General features: G+C 34.3%; 1 protein-coding gene across 5 annotated transcripts in view; it reads left to right on the top strand.

Annotated features, from left to right (window-relative positions):
- SCFD1 (sec1 family domain containing 1) overlaps positions 1-13,480 on the top strand; it is a 125,153-nt gene that overhangs the window by 42,459 nt on the left and 69,214 nt on the right. For all 5 annotated transcript variants that reach the window (XM_074235390.1, XM_074235391.1, XM_074235392.1 and 2 more), the window contains 3 exons: positions 670-809; positions 3,512-3,602; positions 4,437-4,510. In XM_074235390.1, coding sequence (XP_074091491.1) covers positions 670-809; positions 3,512-3,602; positions 4,437-4,510 — 305 coding nt within the window. The remainder of the gene's footprint in view (positions 1-669; positions 810-3,511; positions 3,603-4,436; positions 4,511-13,480) is intronic.

Here is a 13,480-nt window from a genome sequence, read left to right as displayed (position 1 = left end):
AAAAGATTTTGCAAGGCAGTGGGGTTAAGTGGCTTGCCCAAGGCCACACAGCTAGGCAGTTGTTAAGAGTCTGAGGTCAGATTTGAACTCAGGTCCCCTTGATTCCAAGATCAGTGCTCTATCCACTGTGCCACCTAGCTGCCCCCCGCCTTTTCTTTACTTTTTACTGATGCTTTTACATCCATTACTATGTACTGCATCTGTGTTGGCAATACAATACAATAATTGTTCATAATAATTATGCCAAATAATCAAGAAAAAAGTTGTGAAGATTAATTATTTTTATTGTAGGCAGAGAAATAGAAAATATATTTTAAGAACACAGAATTAAAAAGGATTCGAAAAAAAGTTGATGGATAGAGCACTGGCCCTGGAGTCAGGAGGACCTGAGTTCAAATCCGGCCTCAGACACCTAATATTTACCTAGCTGTGTGACCTTGGGCAAGCCACTTAACCCCATTGCCTTGCAAAAACCAAAAATAAATAAAAAAAAATTTTAAAAATTGAGTATTCTGCAGGTTAAAATGTCACCTGTAAAGAACACCATCGTCTTCAGCTAGACTAGATAATTGAGAATTTTATTCTATTATAATAAAATAATGAAATACTATTTTTTCTGTTTTGCATGTTCAGTTAACAGTTTTTAAAATCAAGATGATTATTTTCCAGGATTTTCACTTAAATCGAGTAAATTTGGAAGAATCTTCAGGAGTAGAAAATTCTCCAGCTGGTGCTAGACCAAAGAGAAAAAACAAGAAGTCATATGATTTAACCGCAGTTGATAAGTTTTGGCAAAAACATAAAGGCAGGTAAGACAAATAATCAAATGACAGAGATGACAGATGCTTTAATGGATCATCCTATAAAAATTGTGAAACGGTTCTAGTGATTTTAGTTAGAAAGGGTAATAAGATCTTTTTTCTTTATAGGATTATTTTTTTTTATTCCCAAGATCATTGTCATTCCATTTAATAATGATATGTCACCATCTTGTTCTTAAATCTTTTAAATTTGGGAACTACTTCCTTCAAGAAGATGATACCTTTTCTTTAGGGTTTGTTTTTTGGTTTTTGGTGTTTTTTTTTTTTTTTTTGCAAGGCAAATGGGGTTAAGTGGCTTGCCCAAGGCCACACAGCTAGGTAATTATTAAGTGTCTGAGACCGGATTTGAACCCAGGGACTCCTGACTCCAGGGCCAGTGCTTTATCCACTGCGCCACCTAGCCACCCCTATGATACCCTTTCTTAAAGCCATCTTTTCCTTATTAAAAAATATAGATTGGGGCGGCTAAGTGGTGCAGTGGATAGTGCACTGGCCCTGGAGTCAGGAGTCCCTGGGTTCGAATCCGGTCTCAGACACTTAATAATTACCTAGCTGTGTGGCCTTGGGCAAGCCACTTAACCCCATTTGCCTTGCAAAATCCTAAAGTGTGTGTGTGTGTGTGTGTGTGTGTGTGTGTGTGTGTGAACTGAACCTTACCCATCCACCCTGTAGATAGTATAGAGAAATTAAGTGACTAGCCCAAGGTTACTCTGATAATAAGTGTTTTTAGAGTTGAGATTTAAACATGAATCTTTCCACTCCAACACACGTCCCCTTTCTTTCATGTCAGTAGTTCTTCAAATTGCAATGCCTGGGACCAAACCATTTATAAAATTGGTGAGAAGAATAAATAATGAAGGACTTGAAACTTGACAGTAATTAATTTTAATTGTGTGTTTGTGTGTGTGTGTGTGAGAGAGAGAGAGAGAGAGAGTATATATATATATATATATATTCATATTAAATTATGAATACCTTTAACTTCAGATTGGAGAGTGATGACACTTTGTATCATAGTATCATTTATTTAGAGCTAAAAGCTAGTTTAGGTATTATTTAGCTGATCCTAATGATCTCTTTTACAAATTAAAGAATTAATCCCAAAGTCAATTAGGCAAGAAATAGCAAAACTGGAATTTAAATCTAAATCTTGTTTAAATTCAGTTCTATTTTCTTTGTTTTTTTTTTAGTTTTTTTTTGCAAGGCAAATGGGGTTAAGTGGCTTGCCCAAGGCCACACAGCAATTATTAAGTGTCTGAGACCGGATTTGAACCCAGGTACTCCTGACTCCAAGGCCTGTGCTTTATCCACTATGCCACCTAGTCGCCCCATAAATTCAGTTCTATTTTCATTCCACTTTGCTGACTTTAGTCAATAACTCAGATATAAAGTATCCAATTCAATAATTATTTTTGGCATAATTATTCTGTAATATTTTAAAGACTAAAAAAGAACCATATCCTTTTAAGTAGGAAAAAAATTCATTTTTTTTTTTCAGTTTAAACTTCACTCTTTAATAGTAATATCAGAAATTACTTTATTTTGGGATATGGGAGTCTCAGCAATTCTAATGTTATGTTTTTTGTATGCATTTTATTTTCCTATTCTCTTGTGACTAACTCGATTCATGTTTATAACAGAGGAGAAGCACAGTTTTCTATGTAGCATCTTTTCCTTTTGTTTCTGACTTGATGGAAAATTTACTACTTTGTTAAATATTTTCTGTGTTCTCATATTATATTTAATAAATATTTTATTATACATAAACTTTGGCCCTGACTTATGTTTTGTCCTTCATTTGCAATTTTTTCCCTTCACTTTGTAATATTATTGAGTATTTAAGTTCTGTATCATTTTCATTTTTAAAAAGCAAAATATTTCAAAATATTTTAATCCAGTTTTCCACTAGAAAGTTATAGCTTGTAATTCAAAAGAATCAAATTTTGCCAGTGAAGTAATTTGTCTAATTTTACATTACAAATTGTATATATTTATGTAACCTAGATTTTCTTAAAAATGGAATCTCTTGTGCTTTTTCAGATTTATAGTATACGATTAAATTATAGTTGCTTAAGTAGAGGCAGGTAGTAGACAAGTATCTGTGGAGAAAATTTGATATGTATCAGTAACTACTTAAAGGTACTAATAGTGTACAGTTGAAAAGGTTTTTGTTTCTGAATAATTTTAACATTGCTTTTAAACCCATAATTTAATTGCCTGGAACTTTTGACACCAGGTCATTTTGGTGAGAATGTCACAATATAATTTCATAAGTTATTTATTACATATAATTTTTGTTGTATTCCTGAAGTAGTTCTTTTATGAATGTATCTGACCCATCATCTACTGTTTTTTCTCACTTTGGGTTTTTAAAAAACTCCTTCTTTCTTTTTAATATGGAGCCAAACAAATTTTAATGATCAACAAAAAGTAATAAAAATATAAATTGAAATTTCAATCCAAACAAATACTATAATTAACTTGATATAATTTACTCTGAAAAAATAATCTTTACTTCTTGCATTCGATATGATTAAATATTTAAATACTATGCTTATCTACAAATAAATTTGAAAAATATAACCTCATTACTTATGTGATACAAAGAAGTACATTCTTACTAAATTAAACATGTATAAAGCTATTAGTAATTTTATTTCATTAGTTCATCATGTGTAATATTGTTTTAGTCCTTTCCCAGAAGTTGCAGAATCTGTTCAACAAGAATTAGAATCCTACAGAGCTCAGGAAGATGAAGTAAAGCGACTTAAAAGCATCATGGTAAGATTCTGTTTGTTACATGAGAATACTTAGGGAAAAGGCTTCCAGAAAGAGGTGTTTTTTATATTTACATGAGCTTCTTCAGTGTTGCTATAGAAAATGTTCATCTCCTAAGACTTCATTTAGGCAAGTTATTTTACCTTGCTTGACATCATCTTGAATTTCAATAAAAAAAGAGCTAATAGTTCTAATACTGCTTACCTTGAACCATAATTGTAGGTAAGAAAATGTCCTGTAAGCTTTAAGGATAATACAAGTATCTTTTATGTGTCTATGTGGATAATGGATATCATCTACCATTTTGATTTAAAAAAAGTGAAATGGATATCTTGCCCTATAATATTAGGCTAAATTGGTTTGGTTAGTCAAATTGACTTGGACAATAAATATTATAAATTGTTTTATTGATGATTTTTTCTGTTGAGGAAAAAGTTTGACAGCATCCATTAAAATTAATAACAATTATAATAATAGCTTTAAGACTAGCTATAATAATATGATTTAAGGTTACGAAATACTGTATGCAACTATCTCATTTAATCCTCACAGCAACCCTAAGAGGTAGGTGCTATTATTATCATCATTTTACAGATGAGGAAACTGAGGCAGACATTGATTAAGTGACTTGCCCAGGGTCACACAACTAATAAGTGTCTGAGACTGGATTTGAACTCAGGTCTTCCTGATTCCAGGTAGAGCATTCTATCCACTACACGACCTAGCATTTATTGGAGGGTTGGGGGATTGGGGCCAGAAGTACTAATTTAAGGGATCTTTTAAATAAACTATCTTAAAAATTGGAATGTTTGGTTATAGTATGGTTTTCTTTCCTAGGGATTAGAAGGAGAAGATGAAGGAGCTATAAGTATGCTTTCTGACAATACAGCCAAGCTAACTTCAGCGGTTAGGTAAGTGGGTAACATAATCGATATTCATTCTGTTCAACTTGAACAAAGTTATAGTAATGAAAAGTACTTTCAATAATTGTGAATCTTTGATTATGAAAAAATCCCAGGTAATATATCTAATTTTAAAGAGCTTTTTAAATACATTTTTGAGTTGATTTTATTTACCTTTTTGGCTATCTCATAGTGCTCTTTTGATGATTGTTCAAATTATATAAAGCCATTTATAACCCTAAAACATCATTATATAAATGCCATTTGTTTTTATGTTATTATATCTCAGAGCTATGTTTTTGTCTCTGTAGGTTTACCCATCACCACCCCTAATTGTAGTCCTTCTGTATCTTAGTAGATGATCTTGAAATTTTGCTATTTCCCCCAAAGATTAATCCTCTATCTGGCAGCTAGTCTCGTAAAGACTTCTAAGAATTTTGCCAGCCTGGCACTTAGAAAACATCACATCATACATTCAGTGCTCAAATGAACTGCCAGTGTTATCTGACATCTTTCTATTACAGTACTTACCAGCTCTACATTACTTGGTCCGCTTTTATCTTGGTGTAAAGCCTACTAGTTCTTCTTCTCCCCTTCCATAAAAGTCAAGAAATCAGAATCAATTCCATGCTACAAAGAGGCATCTGAGGCAGGACATTTTCTCTCAATTGAGTAAATCCAAGTTATCTGCAAATTCTGGATAATTAAAATATTATTATTTTCATTATCATTATCCCATCTTTATATGAACAAATACCAAAAATAATAAACTTTAATGTTGCTGTTGAGACAAAGAACTATTGTGTCCCAGGGCACAATACTTTTCATTAAAAGAAAAAATGAAGGCTTTAGGCTTAACTGGTATTCTCCATAAGGTCATATGGTCTAAAAAGGGAGGAGGAATAAGGAAAAAAATACCAAAGATATTTTAATCTCAGTTTCAAATTTTACTTTGTTTTTTTTAATTTAAATTTATTTTTATCAAAGATATTATTTGAATTTTACATTTTTCCCCCAATCTTGCTCCCCCCCCCCACAGAAAGCACTCTATCAGTCTTTACCTTGTTTCCATGTTGTACCTTGATCCAAATTGGGTGTGATGAGAGAGAAAAGAAGTCTAAGAGGTAACAAGATCAGACAATAAGCTATCTGTTTGTTTTTTTTTTTTTCCTAAATTAAAGGCAATAGTCCTTGCACTTTGTTCAAACTCCACATCTCCTTATCTGGATATAGATGGTACTCTCCTTTGCAGACAGCCCAAAATTGTTCCCAATTGTTGCATTGATGGAATGAGCAAGTCCTTCAAGGTTGAACATCACTCCTATGTTGCTGTTAGGGTGTACAGTGTTTTTCTGGTTCTGCTCATCTCACTCAGCATCAGTTGATGCAGATCCCTCCAGGTTTCCCTGAAATCCCATCCCTCCTGGTTTCTAATAGAACAATAGTGTTCCATGACATACATATACCACAGTTTGCTAAGCCATTCCCCAATTGAAGGACATTTACTGGATTTCCAATTCTTTGTCACCACAAACAGGGCTGCTATAAATATTTTTGTACAAGTAATGTTTTTACCCTTTTTCCTCATCTCTTCCGGGTATAGACCCAGTAGTGGTATTTCTGGGTCAAAGGGTATGCACATTTTTGTTGCCCTTTGGGCATAGTTCCAAATAGCTCTCCAGAAGGGTTGGATGAGTTCACAGCTCCACCAACAGTGTAATAGTGTCCCAGATTTCCCACATCCCTTCCAACAATGATCATTATCCTTCCTGGACATACTGGTCAATCTGAGAGGTGTGAGGTGGTACCTCAGAGAAGCTTTAATTTGCATTTCTCTAATAATTAATGATTTAGAGCATTTTTCATATGGCTATGGATTACTTTGATCTCATCTGTAAATTGCCTTTGCATATCCTTTGACCATTTGTCAATTGGGGAATGGCTTTTTGTTTTAAAAAATATGACTCAGTTCTCTGTATATTTTAGAAATGAGTCCTTTGTCAGAATCATTAGTTGTAAAGATTGTTTCCCAATTTACTACATTTCTTTTGATGTTGGTTACATTGATTTTATCTGTGCAAAAGCTTTTTAATTTAATGTAATCGAAATCATCTAATTGATTTTTGGTGATGTTCTCCAACTCTTCCTTAGTCATAAACTGTTCCGCTTTCCATAGATCTCACAGGTAGACTAGTCCTTGATCTTCTAATTTGCTTATAGTATTGTTTTTTTATGTCTATGTCCTGTAACCATTTGGATCTTATCTTGGTTAAGAGTGTGAGGTGTTGGTCTAATCTAAGTTTCTTCCATACTAACTTCCAATTATCCCAGCAGTTTTTATCAAAGAGGGAGTTTTTATCCAGTGGTTGGACTCTTTGGGTTTATCAAACAGCAGATTACTATAATCATCTCCTGCTTTTACACCTAGTCTATTCCCCTGGTCCACCACTCTATTTTTTAGCCAATACCAAACAGTTTTGATGACTGATGCTTTATAATATAATTTTAGATCAGATAGGGCTAAGCTACCTTCGTTTGCACTTTTTTTCATTAAGTTCCTGGCAATTCTTGACTATTTATTTCTCCATATGAATTTACTTACAATTTTTTCTAACTCCTTAAAGTAATTTTTTGGAATATTGATTGGCAGGGCACTAAACAGATAGTTTAGTTTTGGTAGAATTGTCATCTTTATTATATTAGCTTTACCTATCCATGAGCAGTTGATATTTGCCCAGTTATTTAAATCTGATTTAATTTGTGTGAGAAGTGTTTTATAATTGTTTTCAAAAAAGATTGTGAGTCTGTCTTGGCAAATAGACTCCCCAGTATTTTATATTGTCTGAGGTTACTTTGAATGAGATTTCTCTTTCTAGCTCTTCCTGCTGTTTCTTGCTAAACATATATAGAAAAGATGAGGATTTATGAGGGTTTATTTTATAACCTGCAACTTTACTAAAATTGCTAATTGTTTCCAGTAGTTTTTTAGATGATTTCTTGGGATTCTCTAGGTAGACCATCATGTCATCTGCAAAGAGTGAGAGTTTTGTCTCTTCCTTCCCAATTGTAATTCCTTTAATTTCTTTTTCTTCTCTAATTGCTGATGCTAACATTTCTAGTACAATATTGAATAGCAGTGGTGATAATGGGCACCCTTGTTTCACCCCTGATCTTATTGGAAATGCCTCTAGCCTCTCCCCATTGAGTATAATGCTTGTTGATGGTTTCAGATAGATAATGCTAATTATTTTAAGGAACAGTCCATTTATTCTTACACTCTGTAGTGTTTTTAATAGGAATGGATGCTGTATTTTGTCAAAAGCTTTTTCATCATCTATTGATATGATCATATGATTTCTGATAGGTTTGTTGTTGATATAATTGAGTATACTAAGAGTTTTCCTAATATTGAACCAACCCTGCATTCCTGGAATAAATCCTACTTGATCATAATGTATTATCCTAGTGATGACTTGTAATCGTTTTGCTAAGATTTTATTTAGGATTTTTGCATCTATATTCATCAGGGAAATAGGTCTATAATTTTCTTTCTCTGTTTTAACTCTTCCTGGTTTAGGTAACAGTACCATATTGGTTTCATAGAAAGAGTTAGGCAGAGTTCCATCTTATATAGGATTGGAACCAATTGTTCCTTAAATGTTTGGTAGAATTCACTTGTGAATCCATCATGCCCTGGAGATTTTTTTTTTAGGGAGTTCAACAATGGCTTGTTGAATTTCTTTTTCTGAGATAGGGTTGTTTAGGTATTTAATCTCTTCTTCATTTAACCTGGGTTACTTATATTTTTGTAAACATTCATCCATTTCACTTAGATTATCAAATTTATTGGCATAGAGTTGGGCAAAATAATTTCAAATTATTACTTTAATTTCCTCCTCATTGGTGGTGAGTTCACCTTTTTCTTTTATGATACTAGCAATTTGGTTTTCTTCTGTTTTTTTAATCAAATTGACCAGAGGTTTATCAATTTCATTGGTTTTTTCATAATACCAACTTTTGGTTTCATTTATTAATTCAGTAGTTTTTTTGCTTTCAGTTTTATTAATTTCTCCTTTAATTTTTAGAATTTCTGATTTGGTACTTAATTGTGGATTTTTGATTTGTTCTTTCTCTAATTTTTTTAGTTTCATGTTTCGTTCATTGATTTCCTCTTTCTCCAATTTATTCATATAAGCATTTAGAGCTATAATATATCCCCTGAGAGTTGCTTTGAATGAATCCCATAGGTTTTGATACGTTGTTTCATTATTATCATTATCTAGGATAAAATTGTTAATTCTTTCTATAATTTCTTTTTTGGTCCACTCATTTTTCAAAATGAGCTTATTCAGTTTCCAATTCATTCTGTGTCTGTATCTCCTTGGCCCAGTATTGCATATGACTTTTATTGCATTGTGATCTGAGAAAGATGTATTCACTATTTCTGCCTTTCTGCAGTTGATTATTAGGTTTTTATGTCCTAGTACATGGTCAATTTTTGTATAAGTTCCATGTACTGCATAGTAAAAGGTATATTCCTTTCTATCCCCCATTCAATTTCCTCCGTAAGTCTACCATATCTAATTTTTCTAATAATCTATTTACCTCCCTAATTTCTTTCTTGTTTGTTTTATGGTTGGTTTATGTAGATCTGATAGAAGGAGGTTGAGGTCTCCCACTAGTAGAGTTTTGCTGTCTATGTCTTCCTGTAATTCTTTCAGCTTCTCTAAGAATTTAGGTGCTGTCCCACTGGGTGCATCATGGTACCTTTTAGGAGGATAAAGTTTCCTTCCTTATCTCTTTTAAGGCTATCTATTTTTGCTGCTGCTTTGTCTGAAATAAGGATTGCTACCCCTGGTTTTTTTTTACTTCAGCCAACCTTTTACCTTTACTCTATATGTATGTCTCTGCTTCAAATGAGTTTCTTGTAAGCAGCATATTGTAGGATTCTGTTTTTAATCCACTCTGCTATTTGCTTGCGTTTTAAGGGAGAATTCATCCCATTCACATTCAAGGTTATGATTACTAATTCTTTATTGCCTTCCATGCTATCTTCCCTCTGTTTGTATTTTCCCCCCCTTTCCCCCCCTTTTATCCATATTCCCCAGTCTTTTGTTTCTGAAAACCACCCCCCCTTCAGTGTGTTTGCCCTCCTATATCACACCCTCCCCCTTCTTTCCCCTTTCCCTTTTTCCCTTTTCCCTTCCCTTCCTTTTATTATTTCCCGTCATTTCCCCCAGTCCCCTTCCCTTTCTTCATCCCCCGTCCCCTTTTCCCCTTTTAATACTTGAAAGGTTGGATGTTTTATAAGTTAACTGAGTATGTGTAGGTTGACTTTAAGCCAAGTCTGATGAGAAGAAGATTCAGGTGTTTCTCCTCTGCTCCCTTCTTCCCCACCATTACCATAGGTTTTTTGTACCTCTTAGTGTAATGCGATTTACCCCATTCAATCCCCAACCTCCTCCTGTCTCTTTCCTGTCCCCCTTTTTGAGGCAGTAGTGTTTTTTTTTTAGATCATTCTATCTAAGTCATAGAAAATTCTGAGTGTCTGTCCCTTTTTAGTTCTATATATTCTATCGAACAGAGTCAAAATTCCTGAGAGTTATTAGAGTCTTTCTCCCAAGTGGGGTTAAAGCCATTTACCTCCCATTAGATAGTAGTCTCATGGATAGGCAATGAATGTCCATCATTTCTGGCTAGGTATATTCTCTCTGTTAGAGTTACATTTCTGAAGGTTTATGAAAATCTTTTTTTTTCTTTTACCCCCATGCTGGGATATACCCAGTGTCAACTTACAGGATTGCATTTTTTTTTCTTTTACTGCCCCCCCCTTTTTTTTAACCTTTTCATGTGTCTCTTGAACCTCCTGTTGTCCAAATTTTCTGTTTAGCTCTGGTCTTTTCATCAGAAAGTTTTGGAATTCTTCCATTTTGTTAAATGTCCATCTTTTTTTCCCTAGAAGAGAAGGCTCAGCTTGGAGGAAAGTAGATTCTTGGCTGCATTCCAAGCTCCCATGCTCTTCAAAATATCTCGTTCCAGGCCCTTCGATCCCTTAAAGTTGATGAAGCCAGGTCCTGCATGATCCTTACTGTGGCTCCTTGATATTTAAATTGTTTCTTTCTGGCTGCTTGCAGGATTTTCTCTTTTATCTGATAGTTCTGCAGTTTGGCCACAACATTCCTTGTATTTTCATTTTAGGATCCTTTTCTGTTGCGGATCGATGTACTCTTTCAATAATTACTTTGCCCTCCAATTCCATGATGTCAGGGCAGTTTTCCATCACTAGATCCTGTAATATTAAGTCCAGGCTTTTTTTTCTCTTCAATGTTTTCAGGAAGTCCTATAATTTTCAGGTTGCCCCTCCTCGATCTTTTCTCAAGGTCAGTGGTTTTGTTGATGAGGTATTTTACATTTGCTTCTATTTTTTCTATTTTTTGATTTTGTTTAACTTACTCTTGCTGTCTGATGGAGTCATTAGTCTCTGTAGACTCCATTATTTTTTGCGGGGAGGAGTTTTCTTCATTAACCTTTTGCAACTCCATTCCCAATTGGTCAGTTCTGAAAGAGCTTTCCATTTGACCAATTGAGGTTTTGAGAGAATTAATTTCTTTTTGCATTTGCTTATTTGAGTTTCTGAGAGAATTATTCTCATTTTGTAATTGTCCGAGAGATTTATTCTCCTTTTGTGTTTGTCCAATTGTATTTTCTAAGGTTTTGTTTACTTGTTGCAAGGTATTAATTGTCTCCCAAATTTTTAAGCTCCTTCCTTATTTCTTCGAGGAAGTCTTTCTGTGCTGGAGACCAGATTGTATTCTCCTCAGAGGTTCCAGGTCTCTCTGGGTTGGGGTCTTTCCCTTCCAGGAATTTTTCTATGGATCCACCTTTCTGCTGACCCTTCTTCATTTTGCTAAGACCTCAGTTGGGGGGGGGGGGGGGCTGGTTCACCTGGGCATGGGATCTCTAAAGGCTTTCCTGAGTGCAGTTTTTCTGGCTGGCCAGTAGGAGGTGCTGGTTGCCCTCTCTGGAGTGTCTGTGACCTTGCTTGAGGCCTTTTCCCTTTGCTTGAGGGAGGGAATTGGAGCTATTGAATTCTTTTGCCTTCAATCAATGGTGGGCTTTACCCTGGTCTGAGGTGATTCCTCAGCTGGGCTGGTTCTTCTGTTCACACACCTGGGCCTGAGGCAGAAGTAGTTTGCATTTGTTTGGGAGGAGGCCTCAGTGCAATGGAGGTGTGGGCTCAGAGTTTCTCAGTCCTGAGGAGCCCCAGGATGGTGTCCACAGCTGTCCTGCACCAGACCTCTCCCCGCAGCCCCTTCCCCAAGCTCCAGGGGGACAGCACCAACACCAGCGCCTCTGCTTCCCCGCAGACCCAAGCCCCTTTTGTCCAGCCCCACAGCTGATCCAGCAGGTCCTGCTTTCCAGCCCTCAGACTCCTGGTTCTGATTCAGCTGTTAATCTGGCTGATCTGGGGCTGATCCTCCCTCTTATCCCAGACTCACCCACCTGAATTCGGCCAAAGCTGCTGCAGGAGACAGATCCTGAGGCAGATTTTGTTTCTCCTGGCTTTTCTTTCTTAGTTTTGTGGGTCGGATTTCTTTTAAGAGATTTGTTTCATGTGATAGATGGGATACTTTAGAACTGTGCCTGTCTTGTCTCCGCCATCTTGGCCGGAAGTCCTACTTCGTTATTTTTTTTATTTTTGGCATTGTTATGATGAAGGGTAATCTTGAGGGAAACAAAAGGGATTAAGGATACCTGGACAATAATACAAATGTGTAGTATAAAGATGACAAGAAAGGTTATTTCAGAAGCAAATATTGCTAAAAGCATATTTCCTATTAGACAAAAACATAATTAAGAAAAGAAACCCACGAATAAAATTTTTGTAAAATTAGATTTTTGGTGATAAAAAAGAGAATATAGAAATTTTATGCTTTGGGAGGCAGCTTTAAGAAATTGGCTGAGGAAGGAAAAAAATTCATGAATGTCGAAATAATGTATGTTGTGTATCTTTATTGACCATAATACAATAAGAATTATGGTTAAGAAAGGACATTTCAAGAAAGAATTCAAACATAAATGGAGTCTTTAAAATTAAACCTAAAGAAAATTTGGGTCAGAGAACAAAGTGTTCAGTATTTAAGGAAATGACAGTAAGATGATGTACCATAATTTATAGGATGTTTCAGATCATTCAATTGAGAATGCATCTAAAAAGCATTTTTTAAAAGGCAGTATTTTTTGAAAAATTAAACCAACTAACTACAGATGGAAAATATTTTTAAAAATCAAGGAAGAGATCATCAGAATTGAAAATTCTGTGATGAATATAACAAAGAACTAAAAAAATAAGATGGTAATACTATTAACTAATTGGGTAGAAATAAAAAACAACTAAATCACTATACTTAGAAAAGACAATCAAATAACTCACAAGAGTGAATTATTAAAAACTTTTGCCCAATCATAGTTCAGTAAAACTTAAGAATGAAATGGAAGAAAATTTGTAAAAAAAGAAGAGAGAATTTTCAAAATCCAATCTTGGGGGGAAAAAGGAACAAGTTACAAAAGAAATTTGAAAGAAAAATTTTCTAGGGCTAGTTAGATTTCTGAGTAAATTCTTTCAAACATCTGAAGAGCAATTAAATTGGTGTTTCACAAAAAAAATTGTAAAATTCCTGCTTTGATTAAAAATATATTTCTGACAAAAAGAACTAGAATTATAGGTTTTAGACTTATCTCTAAATAATGAACTAATTAAAAATATTGAGTAAGTTATAGAGATAACAAAATTTTTTAAAAGATCACCTCCATCAAGCTGTATTTATGTCAACAATGTAAAATTGGTTCAGTTTTAAGTAAATTATAAATACAGTAGATTATATTAATAACAAAGACAGCTAAAATCATAACATTAAAAGAGTTACAAACTTTTGACAAAATATAGCACCATTTTCTACTTTAAGTCTTTTTTTAATA

The sequence above is a fragment of the Macrotis lagotis genome, chromosome 4 (genome assembly GCF_037893015.1).
Source record: "Macrotis lagotis isolate mMagLag1 chromosome 4, bilby.v1.9.chrom.fasta, whole genome shotgun sequence".
Lineage (NCBI taxonomy): Eukaryota > Metazoa > Chordata > Mammalia > Peramelemorphia > Peramelidae > Macrotis > Macrotis lagotis.
The sequence above is the reverse complement of the archived record's forward strand: the minus strand, read 5'-3'. Positions and strand labels throughout refer to the sequence as shown.